Source organism: Rattus norvegicus, chromosome 1, assembly GCF_036323735.1.
Source record: "Rattus norvegicus strain BN/NHsdMcwi chromosome 1, GRCr8, whole genome shotgun sequence".
Lineage (NCBI taxonomy): Eukaryota > Metazoa > Chordata > Mammalia > Rodentia > Muridae > Rattus > Rattus norvegicus.
Window position 1 is genome coordinate 88259930 of NC_086019.1, and position 16473 is coordinate 88276402.

The 16473-nt window shown below is 52.1% G+C and overlaps 1 protein-coding gene across 1 annotated transcript in view; it reads left to right on the forward strand.

Annotated features, from left to right (window-relative positions):
- Exoc3l2 (exocyst complex component 3-like 2) overlaps positions 1–13423 on the forward strand; it is a 31569-nt gene extending 18146 nt beyond the window's left edge. The window contains exons 8-12 of the mRNA XM_039100835.2: positions 2322–2457; positions 5763–5885; positions 6288–6443; positions 8235–8356; positions 11623–13423. Coding sequence (XP_038956763.1) covers positions 2322–2457; positions 5763–5885; positions 6288–6443; positions 8235–8356; positions 11623–11914 — 829 coding nt within the window. The 3' untranslated portion in view covers positions 11915–13423. The remainder of the gene's footprint in view (positions 1–2321; positions 2458–5762; positions 5886–6287; positions 6444–8234; positions 8357–11622) is intronic.
- The last annotated feature ends 3050 nt before the right edge of the window (positions 13424–16473 follow it).

Here is a 16473-nt window from a genome sequence, read left to right on the forward strand (position 1 = left end):
ATGTCTTATATATAGTATATGTTGTATATATATACTTTGTGTGTATGTATGTTCATATATATACACATACCACCTTTATTTTCTATTAACTTGCTTTAAATTTAATTTTAATTTGCATTTAATTTTGAGACAGAGTCTCTTTATAACTCTGACTGTCCTGGAATTTACTATGTAGACCAGGCTGGTCTCAAACTCACAGAGATCTACTCTCCTCCACCTCCCAATGCTCCGACTAAACAGATGTGACCCAATGCCCAGTCACATATAATTTTAAATTATTCACTTGTAGATTAGGTTTAGTACAGGGGTCTCGTGTGTCCCTGAAAACAACCTTAAATTTCTGATCTGCGGGGTTGGGGATTTAGCTCAGTGGTAGAGCGCTTGCCTAGGAAGCGCAAGGCCCTGGGTTCGGTCCCCAGCTCCAAAAAAAAGAACCAAAAAAAAAAAAAAAAAATCTGATCTGCCCGCCTCTGCCTCGAGGCGAGTCCCACCTTACGGGCATTGGTTATCTATGATCACACCTGGGATAAAACCCAGAGCCCAGAGCCTGTGTTCTTAGTACACACGGCCACTGAGTTGCGCTTCTTACATGACTTTTATGAAATTGGGGATTCAGATCAGTGAGATGGATTCTCAGTGGAGAAAATCACTTGGAGCCAAACCTGGTGACCCAGAGTTCTGTCCCTGGGACCTACATGGTGGAAGGAGAGAACTGACTCTTTCGGGACGTTCTCTGACCTTCACACATGCACGGTGGCAGACACGCCCCTACAAAGGATGGTAATGATGATGATGGTGGTGATGGTGATGGTGGTGGTGATGATGGTGATGGTGGTGATGATGGTGATGGTGGTGATGATGATGATGGTGGTGATGGTGGTGATGATGGTGATGGTGATGATGATGGTAGCGGTGATGGTAATGAATGAACAAGCAATGAGAAGCCTCTTTACCCATCCTGGCCCCTTTGGAAGAAATCAATATCATTAGTATTACCTGCATGTATTCTGACAGATAGGTACATTTTCCGTGCGCTGAGAAACATAAGTGGAGCTGGTTGTGGTAGCTCACACTTTTAATCCCAGCACTCAGGAGGAGACGCAGGTGGATCTACACAGTGAGTTCCGTACCAGCTCGGGATAGAGAAACCCTGTCTGAGTGAAGAACCGTCTGGAGACAGTTCACCCTGGGAGAATCGGGCAGATGAATGAGGCAGACTAAAGGCTCCTGGAGTGGTCATCTTCATTCAGAGCATCAGCATTTTAACTTCTGAGGGCTAAGGGGAATCACAGGAATAAAGTCTCCAACCACAAGGACAAGCCACATGCGTGGTCAAAGCCTGTTTTTCTAGAGGCACAGTAGTGTATATCAATAGCCAGGTGTGGGAAATCCCAAGTGGACTCTGTATTCCCACTGCACCTGGGAGGGGCATGAAAGCACAATCCAGAACAATGCCGTGCTGGTTTTTATTTGTTTTTTTTTGTTTTGTTTTTTTTTTTTTTTTTTTGTGCTGGTTTTTAAAGACACCGAGGTCACAAGACCCTTGTCCTGGTTTCCTAGAGCTCTCTCACATTCTCCTCCACAGCATATGGAATTAAATAGTTTACTGTGTGCACACATCTATTGCTTCTTGTCTGTTTTTTCCCACGGATGGCAATCCAGTACAAACCGAAGCAGGCTAGACAAGAGTTTTGCCCTCGGATTGGATGGACCTTTAATCTCTTTCTGTCTTACAGAAAAAGATTTACTTCACTCCTTATGTGCATATGCCTGTGTGTGTTTGCATGTGTGTATATACGTGTGGGTGCATGTGTGTGTGCATCTGTGTATGTATGTGTGTGTATGTGTGTGCATGTGTATGTGTGCATGAGTGTGTGTATGAATGTGTGTATACCTATGTTTGTTTGTGTGTGTATGCATGTCCATATGCACATGTATGCATATGCACGTGTATGTGTGTATGAGTGTGTGTATACATGTGTATGTGTGTGTATGAGTGTGTGTATGCATGTGTGTGTTTGTGTTCACACATGTGCATGTGAGTACAGTCCTCTCAGTGGTCAGAAGAAGATGTGGGGTTCCCTGGAACTGGAGTTACAGATGCTTGTTATCTGCCATGTGGGTGCTGGGAACCAAACCTGGGTTCTCTTTACCACTGAGCCACCTCTCCAGCCCTGTTGAAGCTAGTCTTAAGTCATTCTGTAGCCCAGGCTGACTTTGAACTTTGCATCCCCATGCCTCAGCCTCTTCTGTAACTGAGATCACAGCATGGGTGTTCAGGTTTTAGAAAACCTTGACCCTGAGCCTGTTGGTCTTCACAGGTCTCTGGCTGAGCGACTGGCCAGGGTGGGGCCCCCTGAAAGTGAACCGGCCCGGGAAGCTTCAGCCATCGCTCTGGACCGTGTGACCCGACTCTGCCATCGTGTTCTTGCTGAATTGTTGTTCCAGGAACTACAGGTGACGGGGGAACTGGGGTGCTGTGCCAGGGTGGGTTGACATCACTCTCCACGCACCCCCAGTTCCTTCTAACCCCACGACTCAGTGTTCGGGAAGCAGGAAGGACTGGGGATGATGCCGTGTTAGAACTGCTTAAGGGGAGAAAAGGGGGGCACAGGAAGGAAGAGGTGGGAGGGTGTGGCTGAATGGAGTGGACAGAGAGCTGCCAACATGATGGTTTGAGTAGTGCGTTGCCTTCCGAGGTCCCACAGATTCATGACCCTATGCCCCCGGGGCTTCTTTAAATGCCGTGGTGGGAGGTGAGGTAATAAGATGGGTAAGATCCCCTGTTGGCAGCAGGGAGGAAAAGCCATTCCCTAGGTGGTATGGACAGACCCTGTGACCCCATCTCCACTGACAAGTCATCCTAGGCTCCCGGTTCCCTGATAGAAAAAGCCAGAAGCCTTGCCATGGCCCCCAGCCACCCTGGTCAGCTGTTCTGAGACCTCATGTCCTCCCATCGCAGAGCCTCCATACCACTTACACCAGAACACCTGCTCCTGAACACATTCCTGCCTCGGGGCCCCAGGCCTCGGGGGTCCTCTGCTTGGGTGCCACCCCTGCCTCAGAACTTGTGGCTCCTCCTCCTTGATTTTTTCAAATATTTAACTCAAAAGCATCTGATTGTCCCACTTAAAATACAGTACCCTGGCTACCCGGCCATAGTGCCATACACTTTTAATCTCAGCATTTGGGAGGCAGTTTAAGGCCAGGGTAGTCTACAAAGTGAGTTCCAGGCCAGCCAGAGCTATGGAATGAGACCCTTTCTCTGCATGCATACATACATACATACATACATACATACATACATACATACATACATGCACACATACATACACACATGCATAACACACTCATACATACATACATACATACATACATACATACATACATACACACATACATACAACAGGCTGGTGACTTGTCACGGGGTGTGCTTGTGTAAACTTGTACTTCCAGCTACTAGGAAGGCTGAGGCAGGAGGATGCCTTGAATCTAGGAATTCTGAGTCAACCTACCCCACGTAGCTCCACCCGATCTGCTGCAGAAGGGGAAGGAAGAAGGTGAGGAAGGAGTCCAGGAGAGTCTAGTACTGATTCCCTGTTTGTTTCTCTCCCAAAGCACCTGACGCAGCAGGATATGCCAGACCTTTGCCTTCCTGCCCCTTTAAGGAGCTAGGGACCAAGTTCAGAGTTTCCCATGCTAGGCTGGTGTTCCGCCACTGAGCCACGCCCCCAGCCCCTCCCTGGGGATTCTAGGCAGGGGCTCTACCACTGAGCCACGCCCCCAGCCCCTCCCTGGGGAATTCTAGGCAGGGGCTCTACCACTGAGCCACACCCCCAGCCCCTCACTGGGGGATTCTAGGCAGGGGCTCTACCACTGAGACACGCCCCCAGCCCCTCCCTGGGGATTCTAGGCAGGGGCTCTACCACTGAGACACGCCCCCAGCCCCTCCCTGGGGGATTCTAGGCAGAGGCTCTACCACTGAGCCACACCCCCAGCCCCTCACTGGGGGATTCTAGGCAGGGTCTCTACCACTGAGCCACACCCCAGCCCCTCCCTGGGGATTCTAGGCAGGGGCTCTACCACTGAGACACGCCCCCAGCCCCTCCCTGGGGATTCTAGGCAGGGGCTCTACCACTGAGACACGCCTCCAGCCCCTCACTGGGGGATTCTAGGCAGGGGCTCTACCACTGAGACACGCCCCCAGGCCCTCCCTCGCTGGGGGTTCTTGGCAGGGGCTCTACCACTGAGACATACCCCCAGCCCCTCCCTGGGGATTCTAGGCAGAGGCTCTACCACTGAGCCACACCCCCAGCCCCTCACTAGGGGATTCTAGGCAGGGTCTCTACCACTGAGCCACACTCCAGCCCCTCCCTGGGGATTCTAGGCAGGGGCTCTGCTACTGAGCCACACCCCAGCCCCTCACTGGGGGATTCTAGGCAGGGGCTCTACCACTGAGCCACATCTCCAACTCCCCCACCCCATCCTGCACCCCCTTCCTCCCCACATCCCCAACTGAATCCCTGTCTCATTGTGTTGACCAGGCTTGGAACTCAGAAAAATCTACTTGCATCTGCTTCCTCAGGGCAGGATTAAAAGTGTACATCACCATGCCAAGCTTGATTCCTTTTTTGATGTTGTGGGTAGTTGGGATAGGGTCTCACTATGTAGCCCTGGTTAGCCTGGAACTCACCATGTAGCCCAGGCTGGCCTCGCCCTTCCCAGTGTCAGCCTTCTAGACATGAGTCTGTGTTCCCAGAGAGGTCCTTGGCCTTCGAGTTACTCAGTTTTGAGATAGGAAATGAAAGGCACAGCAGGTCTGAGAATGCTGATAGACAAGAGGGGAAGGGAAGGAGCGGGGTTAGGAGATAAGACTGGCGTGTGGTCTCCGAGGAGGCAGAGCAGAGAAGGAGACCCATGGAGTCAGACAGAGCAGATGTGACAACTTAGCCTGTACAGGTGACTGAGTGGATATGTGTGTGTGAGTGTGCCTGTGCGTGCACATGCACAAACGCTGGTATATGCCAGACATGGTGGGAACCTGACCCTCTCCCTCCCCTACTTATAACCTACTGTGGTCCCCTGTTTGGCCAAGGGGAAGCCTACCCCCCACACTCCGGGAGGCCAGCCTCACCCATTCTGTTGTGCAGCAGTCAGGACTTGGGGGTCACACAGCTCCCCAGAACACATGTATGAAAGGCAAGGCAAGGCCTAATTCTTCATTATCACATGGTGTAAAGCCCTCATGAGGACATTGAGGGGCTGAGGCAGGAGGATTCTAAAATGGAGACTAGATGCAAATGGTCTCTCTGGCCACATTTGATCTCTGGCCCAGTTTGTACAAGCTCATGGCTATCGGAACTCTACGCCTTTGAGGGCTCCTGGCCCTCCTCTTCCAGCCTCTGTCTAATATCCTTAGTCCTGAACTGTGCATTTACCCCTCCAGGAAGCCGTTTCTGACACTGTGCCCTGACGGTCTGTAAATCCCAGCAGTTCAGGAGCTAGGTCCTCAACCACCACGAGGGCCTTTGATTTCCCTCGGGAAAAGTCTAAATAAAGTGCCCTCAGCCCATCGTGGCGGCACTTTTAATCCCAGGATTTGGGAGATGGAGGCCAGGAGATCAAGAGTTCAAGGCCAGCCTGTACTAAACTCATCAAAGTCGGGAGTGAGGGGTGGGGGGAGGTGGGGAGAAGAGATTTTCCTAAGTGTGGGAGGGTAGAGGGAGGAGGCTGAAACCTCCCTTCCGCACTGTCCTACCCAGCCTCATTTCAACAAGCTGATGCGCAGGAAGTGGCTTAGCAGTTCGGAAGCTCTGGATGGCATCGTGGGCACGCTCGGCGCCCAGGCCCTGGCCCTGCGCAGGATGCAGGATGAACCATACCAGGTACGCTGATGGGAGGGGATGGAGGTGCCCAGAGACCCTACCAAGTGGAGGGTCGCTTTTCTGGAAGCACATAGGTGGCTCCTTCTCCGGGTCTGCAGAAGGAGGCATGGCCCTGGAAACGGGTGCAGGAATAGTTTGGGACCTCTGCAAGGAAGAGTTTGGGAAAGCCTGGGGTGTGGCACACCTTAGGGCGGGTGGCGTGTGTCGGATCTCATTAAGGGTTTGGTAGGATGAGGGGATCGGAGTCTGACTTTATTGGACGGGGCACTCCGTGAGGAGGGGAGAGTTCCCATCGCGTCAGGAGTGTCCCGCCTGTGTGGTCAGAGCGTGAAACGGGGGTCCCCTGAGAGCCTGTTGGGTGGGAGCGATCTAGAGCGTTTCCGGGTCTCCCACTGTCCCCAGGTTCTGGTGGCTGAGCTGCACCGGCGGGCGCTGGTGGAGTACGTGCGGCCACTGCTCCGCGGGCGCCTGCGCTGTCGTTCTGCGAGGACCCGCAGCCGCATGGCCGGGAGGCTCCGTGAGGACGCGGCACAGTTGCAGCGGTTGTTTCGGCGGCTGGTGAGTGCCAGGCTGGGCTTGGTAAACCAGGGGGTGGGGAGGGAGGGCAGGGGGTGGGGCTGCCAGGAGTGGGGAGGTCGCTTGGCTTCCAAAGCAGGACAGGGAGGGTTCTTGGAGAGAGACGGTCCACAAAAGCTGGGTTCGTGATGATGCACACCTGACACCCAGTACTAGGGATGCTGAGGCAGAAGGATTGCTAAGTTCAAGACAAAGAAGACCGAAGGGGGTGGTAGCGCTGGAGAGCCCTAGCCACTCGGGTTCAATTCCCAGCCCTCACACCGCAGCTCACAACTGTCCTTAACTCACCCAACACTGCATTCTGACTTCTTGGGCTCCAGGCATTCACACAGTGCACAGAGAACACCCATCCATTGAAAAAAGTTTTGTTTTGTTTTTGAGATGGTCTCCCTATGCACCCCTGGCTGTCCTGGAATTCGCTATGTAGACCAAATTTACCTCAGATTCAGAAATCTGTCTCCTGAGTACTGGGATTGAAGGTGTACAACCACTATAACCAGCTAAAGTGTTTTTAAAGAAAAAAATAATGCCAGCTATGGTAATCCTGTAATCACAGAACTGGGAAACATGTGGCAGGAGGATCATGATTTAGAGGTCAACCCGGTTTCCATATTGAGGTCCAGGTCAGTCAGAACTATGCAGTGGGGCTATCCCAAAAGCAAACAAACAAACCCCAAATCTTTCTGAATCCAAGTGTCACCAAATCTAAGAATTTGAAGTCCCAAATCTTTCTTGTCTCACTGTCATGGGCAGGGCTGCAAGGGTGGCCCGGAACTCACCAGCGGCTGCTGTAGGGATTCCTAGCCTGTGTGTCCTTGGGAGTTTACAGTCTCACTTATTGAAACATTTTCAAGATAATTGTTGGGAACTTACAGGCAGCCTAGGGAAGAGAACAGGACATTTTAGCCATGCTTTCTGAATCATGACACCACCACCACCACCCGGACCGAGAACCCTGCACAAGCTGGCCCTCAATCCCCACCCGGAAGAGCTCTATTTTACACCCCCCCCCCAATGAGGAGCTAACCCAGGGCCTCAGTTTATCAAGTGTCTGTGCCCTAGTTCTTGTTTCTCTCTCCCCCCTGCACCCTCCCACACCCCTCCCCATCCCCGGAGCTGAGAACCGAACCCAGGGCCTTGCGCTTGCTCGGCAAGTGCTCTACCACTGAGCTAAATCCCCAACCCCTAGCTCTTGTTTCTTGAGAGAGCCTCTGACTACGTAGCCAGTCCCAAATGCCTCTGCCTCTGTCTCCTTAGTGTGGGCATTTTTGTTTAAGTTTGTTTGGTTTTGGCTTTTGGAGACAAGGTCTCACGCAGACTGGCTTCAAACTCCTTATGGCTGAAGATGGCGAGCTCCAGATCCCCCTGCCTCCACCTCCCACACACTAGGATAGGTGTTTGCTACTAAACCTGGATGGAATAGCTTAGGGTTTTGTCGTTGTTTGTTTGCTTGTTTTGGAAGACCTGTGGCTCTGTAGACCAAGTTGGCCTCGAACTCACAGAGATCCACCTGCCTCTGCCTCCCCCGAGCTGGGATTAAAGGGCCATTGCCCAGCCAACTGGCAGATTTTAAGTCCTTTACCCAGTCTAGGATTAGATTATATAATGGGTTCTCCGTTATGCGAGCAAAGGTTGTACCTAATACCTTGCCGGTCTGCCGTCTGAGCCCTTTTATTCATGGGGAAGACTACAGAGCTAGGCATAGCTCAGCACGCACAGAGTCCTGGGAGAAGGGGCTTGCACTGGGTGACCCTGAAGCCCTTGTTCCCACAGGAGTCCCAGGCTTATTGGCTTGACCAGGTGGTGCCACACTTGGCCGAGATCCTGCAGTTGGAGGACACTCCGAGCATCCAGGTGGAGGTCGGGGTGCTGGTGCGGGACTACCCAGACATCAGGTGAGGTGCAGCCAGCCCCGGTCTCCTTGGCATCCGTCCCAGCGTTTCCTGGCCCGCGCCAAGGCAGGGTGGCGGCGGAGAGCGTGTCTGACGGCTGTTTCCTGCTGGGACCAGGGCATTCTTAATACGATTTCCCTCCTTCTGCCGCCGCCGCCACCGCCATCAGGGCTCGCAAACAAACAAGCGGCCACAGGAAGCCGGGGCAAGGGGGGCGCAGGCCGCCCGGCGGCAGGAAGGGCTGGCCCTGCAGGGAACCGCCGGGGACGCGGGGGGTGGGGGTGGGGGGGACACACGGGCATGTGGGCGCAAGCTAGGAGGACAGCAGCGGGCACGTCCAAATCTAGGTGGGCCACTTCCTTTTGACCAGACCTTCCCTGTCTGCTGCCCAGGGATGGTAATACCCTGATTGTGAGCTGGTTGTGGGAATTGCACCTTCATCATTATCTAGGACAGTTTGACTGTAAGAGCTGCAGTCCAGCCAGGGTGTGGTGGCACACGCGCCTTTAATCCCAGCACTCTGGAGGCAAGAATGAGGTGGATCTCTGAGTTCTAGGACAGCCTAGTCTATATTATCAAGTTCAGGACAGCCAGGGCTACATAGAGATCGGGGGGGGGGGGGGGGGGAGAACTGACTGACTTTGATAAAACTTAATGATAGCTAGTTAATGTGGCTAATAGGCAGTACAGCACCTTCCTAAAACCCCCAGGGAGGGGCTGGATGGCTCAGTGGTAGATCACTCATCATACACAAGATGCTGCGTCCCATCTGCAGTCCCACAGGGGGATTGTGAAATGGTAAAAGTGGTTTTTGTTGTTGGTGGTGGTGGTTTTTTTTTGTTTTGTTTTGTTTTGTTTTGATTTTGATTTTTAAACATGTAAACTAGCTTACCTGTAGAATGCAGGGTCTCACAATTGTCAAGTGACACAGTCTGGGACTTGAACCCAGGCCAGCAGACCTGATTTCAAATCCAGGACAGGACACTGTCACCTGAGATTGAGTGACAGACAATGGTGTAAGGAGGTACCCATGGGACGAGTGGTTCCTGACACTGTGGTGCTGTAGGGGCAGTAGACGCACAAGAGCAAGGCCTAAGTGCCAGCTTTGGAGACGTGGAGTCAAGGGAGAGGATCTGTCCTGGAAGTATACGGGATTACAAGGGTTCCCAGCGTTCTGGGGGGGGGGATGTCTGAAGTTGAGTTAGAGTTCAAATGTAGGCTAAGTGAATGGTCCAGTGAATGGAACCTGGCTAAGCTGCTCTTATCGATAGCTGTGTGTGTGTGTGTGTGTGTGTGTGTGTGTGTGTGTGTGTGTTGTTGTTTTTTTTTTTTTCTTTTCTTTTTTTTCGGAGCTGGGGACCGAACCCAGGGCCTTGCGTTTGCTAGGCAAGCGCTCTACCGCTGAGCTAAATCCCCAACCCTGTGTGTATTTTTTTATTTCATTTTTCTTTCTTTCTTTTTTTTTTAAAGATTTATTTATTCTCTATAAGTACACTGTAGCTGTCTTCAGACACACCAGAAGAGGGCATCAGATCTCATTACAGATGGTTGTGAGTCACCATGTGGTTGCTGGGAACCGGACTCAGGACCTCTGGAAGAGCGGTCAGTGCTCTTAACCACTGAGCCATCTCTCCAGCCCTTGTTTCATTTTTCTAAGACAAGGTTTCTCTGTGTAGCCCTGGCAGTCCTGGATCCCATTCTGTAGACCAGGCTGGCCTCGAACTTGCAGAGTTCTGCTTCCACCATGCCTTGCCTCTTTATTCTTATTTATTACTTGGGGAGGGGGAGCATGTGTGCCACAGTGCATATGTGGGAGGGCAGGGGACACCTTGCAAGAGGTCAGTTCTCTCCTTCCACCATGTAAGTCCCTGGGACTGAACTTGGGCCTTCAAGCTTGGCAGCAAGCACCTGGAGACATCTTGCCAGCCCTGGTTGGGGATTTATTTGTTTGGAGGCAGCCTGGATCGTCCTCCAGTGATCCTCCTGCCTCAGGGCTGGGATCACAGGTGGGGTCTATCGCAGCAGCTCTGGAGGTTCGTTGTGCTTCAGGGATGTAGAACTGAGGTGGTATTGCTGGGGAAAGTAATAGCTTGGATTTAGGGCAAGGTCTTGTGGAGTAGAGGTGCTTTTGAGCACAAAGATGATTAGACTGTCATGGAATTTCCAGAGGTGCCCCCGTTGGCAGGCTGTGTTAGGAGTGGAGAGAGTATTCTAGGGGCTGAAAGCTGGAGAATGATCTAAATGAAGAGACGGTGAGGTTTGGATGTCAGTGGTGGGGAAGCCTCCAAACCAGACCTGCAGAAGGAGAGGGTTAGGATTTAATGGGGTGATGCTCTTGGGCTGAGTGAGGCCACTGGGAGGAAAGGGATAAGGTTTGCTGCAGCATCTGCCAAGTGGGAGAACATCTGGACCAAAATTAGGAAGTAGCAGCTCGCGTGTGTAAATCTACCTACTCAGGAGACTGAGACGAGTGAATTAGAAGCTCAAGGCCGGTCTGGACAATTTAGTGAGAACTATCTGAAAATAAAACTTTAAAAAAGGGGGCTAGACGGGGCTGGGGATTTAGCTCAGTGGTAGAGCGCTTACCTAGGAAGCGCAAGGCCCTGGGTTCGGTCCCCAGCTCCGAAAAAAAGAACCAAAAAAAAAAAAAGGGGGGGGGCTAGAGATAAGGTTCAGAGGTAGAGCCCCTGCCTAGAATCCCCAGGGAGGGGCTGGGGGCGTGACTCGGTGGTAGAGCCCCTGCCCAGAATCCCCCAGTGAGGGGCTGGGGGCGTGGCTCAGTAGTAGAGCCTCTGCCTAGAATCCCCCAGTGAGGGGCTGGGGGCGTGGCTCAGTGGTAGAGCCCCTGCCTAGAATCCCCCAGTGAGGGGCTGGGGGCGTGGCTCAGTGGTAGAGCCCCTGCCTAGAATCCCCCAGTGAGGGGCTGGGGGCGTGGCTCAGTGGTAGAGCCCCTGCCTAGAACCTCTTAGGTGTGAGATTCTTGCTTCAGTCTCCACTACTGTAAATGTTCTATGAAAGGAGACTCAGGGTGAAGATTGAAAGCTAAATTAATGAGGAAAACAAAAAAAGTTTTATCACTGAGCTTGGAGGTGAGGGTTCTAGACGATTCTACATGGAAATTTTGGAAATGTCTGCAAACGATAGGGACAAGATGACACCAGGAAATGAGACAAAGTTCCAGAGTTCAAGCGGGGTACGCTGATGGGCTGCGTACCTGTCTGGGTCCCAGGATCCTCATGTACCTTGGTCCTTCTCTCCTCTCCCAACAGGCGGAAGCATGTGGCAGCCCTCCTTGACATCAGAGGTCTTCGAAACACAGCTGCCCGTCAGGAGATCCTGGCGGTGGCCCGGGACCTGGAACTATCTGAAGGTGGTGCCCTATCACCCTCTAGGGACCGTGCCTTCTTTGCCGACATCCCTGTGCCCCGCACATCTTTCTGCCTCGGTCTCCCTCTCTTCTTGGGACGCCTCCCAGTGTCCCGGCTGGCCAGGCCCAATCTGGCTTGTCTGCCCCTGCGGCCTCGTCCTCCATCACCAGTTAGAGCCCGAGCTGATCGCTGAGGGGCCCAGTGCCCATGTTGCTGCTGATACACCCTCCTCCCTTCCACGTGATTCCCTGCCTGAGACACCGATCTCTGAGATGGGAGGGTCCTTAGATATCCCACCCAGCCCGGAGCATCCCCTCCAGAAGGGAAACTGAGGCCAGAACGAGCAAAGAGCTCCCCAAGGCTTCCAGGGTCATTCCCGCACCCTCCTCCCTCATAGGCCAGCATGGCGAGGAGCCTTCTGGAAGGCTCTACAGAAATATCCCAGCCCCACCTCCTTTCCCCTCACCTCAAGGTCTGGCCCCAATCCAACGTATTAAGGAATGGTAGATACTTAGAATAAAGAGGTTTTTATTTAACACTAGGAAGGGCTGAGTCCCAAGTGCAGGGGCGGGAAAACAGGGCCCAAGGCCAAGCACTCTTTTGCACACACCCAAGGCCACCAGGGCTGGGGTCCAACTCCTAGGGAAGCCACAAATGACCAGATACTCCTTAGTTGCCCGTTGATACCAAGTCCTTGAGCTGTGGCTCTGAGGCCGGCCCTTGTCTGTTCTGAGTCAGATAACACTGTTTTATCCATCCCAGTGTCTGATGTTCTGGGTCTCCTGTTGCCACCTTGACACAGCCCTCCCACCCATGCTTAAGGAGTGGGGGGAACCTTGCCCAGAGAGGAAGGAGCTGGGGGGTTGGGCTGGCGGCATCCAGGGCGCCCTCCTGGATTGATGCAGGAAAATCTCAGGGTGGGAAATTTTCCAGCCTCTCAAGCCGGAGCCCAGCCGGATCCGAATCCCCACAGAGCCCTTGAGGTCACCTCCCTGCTGACCTCTGCCCCTCCGGCCTCAGCTGGACAGCTCGTGATGGATGCTTCCTGGTCCAGATTATGTTTTATTTTATTTTTTCCTTAAGAAGTCAGAAAGAGGAGGCAGCCAGGGGTCAGCACAGGGGCCGGGGTTGGAACCTCACGCACGCCTGGACATTGGCAACAACATGGCGGCTGTAAGGCTCTAGACCCTGAGCCTCCTGGTGCCCTCAGTCTCTGTGCTGTGCTTCCTGTCCCTCCTGGGAAGTTGCTTAACTTGTCTTTGCCCAATGCTCCTCCTCCTTCCTTGACCTTCTGAGAGTGTCACTGACGAGCAGGAGAGGGGAACTGACTGCTTTTGTGGGCACTTACACAATTACACATGTATTTAATCTCGGTGTGGTTATGCCCTGTCATTTTCTGACTTGTTATCCCCGTCACTCAAAAGCAACTTTCTCGTCAGGCTTGGCCACAGAAGGGCTGTCATCCCAGCAGTCAGGGGCTGAGGCACTTAACTTCTGTTCAGTGTTGGGTTAGACTGCCTACATCTCAAGACCCCACCCCACAACAAAAGTGTGGGGGATCGGGCAGGGGAAAGGCCACGTTGCCTGCCGCCACGCTTAATAGACTAAGCCTGATCCCAGGACCCACATGGTGGAGAAAACGAGGTCCTAAATGTCTTCTGACCGACACCCCCCCCCAAAATAAAATGGAATAACAAAGCAACGTACAGTCCCAGTGCCCTTTTTTGAGTAAGGTCTCTCTCTGTAGACCAGGCTTGCCTTGAACTCAGAGATCCACCTGCCTCTGCCTCCTGAGTGCTGGGATTAAAACCCTGCATCCCCATGCCTGGTTTCTGTGTCTTATGTATTTACAATCAGACCCCTCCCTGTCTCCCAGACCAAGCGTATTTTAGCTTTGGTTTTGTTTTTTCTTTCTTTTTTTTTTTTTTCTTTTTTTGGTTCTTTTTTTTGGAGCTGGGGACCGAACCCAGGGCCTTGCGCTTCCTAGGCAAGCGCTCTACCACTGAGCTAAATCCCCAACCCCGGTTTTGTTTTTTCAACTGGAGTCTCAGGTAGCCTCTGCTGGGTTTGAACCCACTAAATCAATGAGGGTATCCTTGAACTTGAGCCCCCCCTCTCTAATTTATTCTTTTATGAGTACACTGTAGCTGTCTTGGACACACAGAAGAGGGCATCAGATCTCATTACAGATGGTTGTGAGCCACCATGTGGTTGCTGGGAATTGAACTCAGGATCTCTGGAGGAGCAGTTAGTGCTCTTAACCACTGAGTCATCTCTCCAGCCCCAAACTTGATCCTCTTACAAGTGCTTGAATTACTAGTGTGTGCCAACACACCTTGTGTAGGGCTTTATATACTAGGTAAGTAAGTACTCTCTCTCTCCTGAGCCCTAGAAAATACTGATTTTTTTTTTCTTTTTGAGACAGAGTCTATGTAGCCATGGCTGTCCTGGAACTCTCTGTGTTAACTAGGCTGGCCTCAAATTCAGAGATCCACCTGCTTCTGCCTCCCAAGTGGGTATTAAGGGTGCCCACCACCACCACACCCAGCTAGAGTGTGGTCTATGCTATGTAGCCTAAGCTAGTGTAACTCAATTCTCCTGCCTCAGGCTCCCAAGTGCTGGAATTATGGACATGAAGCCCCTCTCCCTTTTGAGACAACCCCATATGTGGCCTTGGCTAGCCTGGAGCTCTTCAGCCACTGTCTGTGAGGCCCAGCTCTGTGCAGCCAGCCCACTGTACTCAAAGTTGAAACCGCCTAAAGGTCCAGTAACTGACATACGGGTAAACAGAATGGGCACATATGTGCGCCATGGAGCACCATTTGTCTAAGAGAAGTGACAAACCAGGGGTGAGCATAGCAGCACGTGTTTAAATATCCAACTTGAGGTGTTTCAGCAGGATTACGAGTTGGGAGCCAACCTGATCTACATAATGAGTTCCAAGCCAGCCTGGGCTACAAGCTAGACCCTTTCTCAAAACAGAAAAGGGGCTGGGAAAGGATTCAGGGTTAAGGGCCTTCGCCACTGTTTCAGAGGATCAGAGTTCGGTTCCCAGCACGTACACTGGGCAGCTTGCCGCTGTCTGTTACTCCTGGTCTAGAGGATCCAGAGCTCACACACACAGACAGAACACAAATATACACAACGTAAGATTACATAATCATTTTTTAATTGTCTGGAAAGATGGCTTGGTGGTTAAGAGCATTTCTTGCTCTTCCAGAGGACCTGGCTTTGGTTCCAAGCACCCATGTGGTGGGTCAGAACTGCCAGTAACTCCAGTTCCAGGGGACGGACCCAGCTTTCGAACCTCCTCAGACACTGGGCACGCATGTGGTAAATCTGTACTTGCTGGCCCAACACATAAAACGGAATGAATGAATCTTAAAAATTTTAAATGATCCCTGGGCCATGGCAGCGCACACCTTTAACCCCAGCCCTTGGGAGACAGAGGCAGGCAGATCTCTGAGTTCGAGGCCAGCCTGGAATGTGAGTTCCAGGACAGCCAGGGCTACACAGAGAAACCCAGTCTCAAAAACAAGCAAACGACGACAAAAACCTGTTAAATAACAAGTAAATCGTTGGGGTTGGGGATTTAACTCAGTGGTAGAGTGCTTGCCTAGCAAGCGCAAGGCCCTGGGTTTGGTCCCCAGCTCCGAAAAAAAACAAAAAAAACAAAAAAACAAGTAAATCGTTGGGCTGGGGAGATGATGGCTCAGTGGTTAAGAGCACTGACTGCTTTTCCAGAGGTCCTGAGTTCAAATCCGAGCAACCACATAGTGGCTCACAACCATCTGTAATGGGATCTGATGCCCTCTTCTGGTGTGTCCAAGACAGCTACAGCGTACTTATAAATAATAAATGAATGAATGAATAAATATATAAATCTTAAAAAAAAAGAGTTCTTTAAAAAAAAAAAACCAAGTAAATCATTAAAGAGAGAGACTGAGAGAGATCAGTACCAGATACAATTAGGATTAGCCTTGAAACTATCACACCAAGAGAATGAAACTGAAGAAACCAGACAGAAGCCTGGGTTTTGGCTCACAGGGACCCGACCAAGGCTGTCAGACTAAGCGGAAGGGGGAAGACGTTGGCCTCTCAGCCTTCCTCTCTGACTGGGTTTCAGATCACAATCATTCACTCTGTCAACAAACTGGAGCCAGCATCCAAAGACAGCTGGGGGCCAGATGTACCATGGTGCCGGAGGCTGAGGTGCTCCGGAGTTGAAGGCCAGCAAGTTCAGTGGGTACACCCTGACCTCAGATCTCCCAGGGAGGGGCTGGGGGTTGTGACCAGGGTTGAACCCCTGGGTTAACATCATGGTTGCTGGAGGGAATCACAAAACACCAGCAGGCAAAAGGTACAGTGGGGGGTCTGAAGGGGTCCTAAAGGGAATACTGCGTAAGTGTTTAAAGATTAGAGACCAGGGCCTGACGGAGGCCCTTGCTGCCTCCTGACAACCAGCGTTTGGTCCTCAGGATTTGACAGGCAGGACGGAACCCTCACCAGGTTCTGTGCTTTCTATTGGAACATCCAACAAGCCAAGCTACTTCCATAGCCAGGCAGGGCAGACACGAAACATCACCACAGCTGGGGTACTTGAACGCTAGCCTTCCCTTACAGAGGAAAGGTAATGGGACCCCCACCCCCACCCCGAGAGGCCAGCAGCCCCTCCCAGCCAGTTGTATACAATTCTGTCCTAAATGCTTTGGCCTCAGAGAGACACGTATGGCTGGAAAGGGCTAGGGGGTG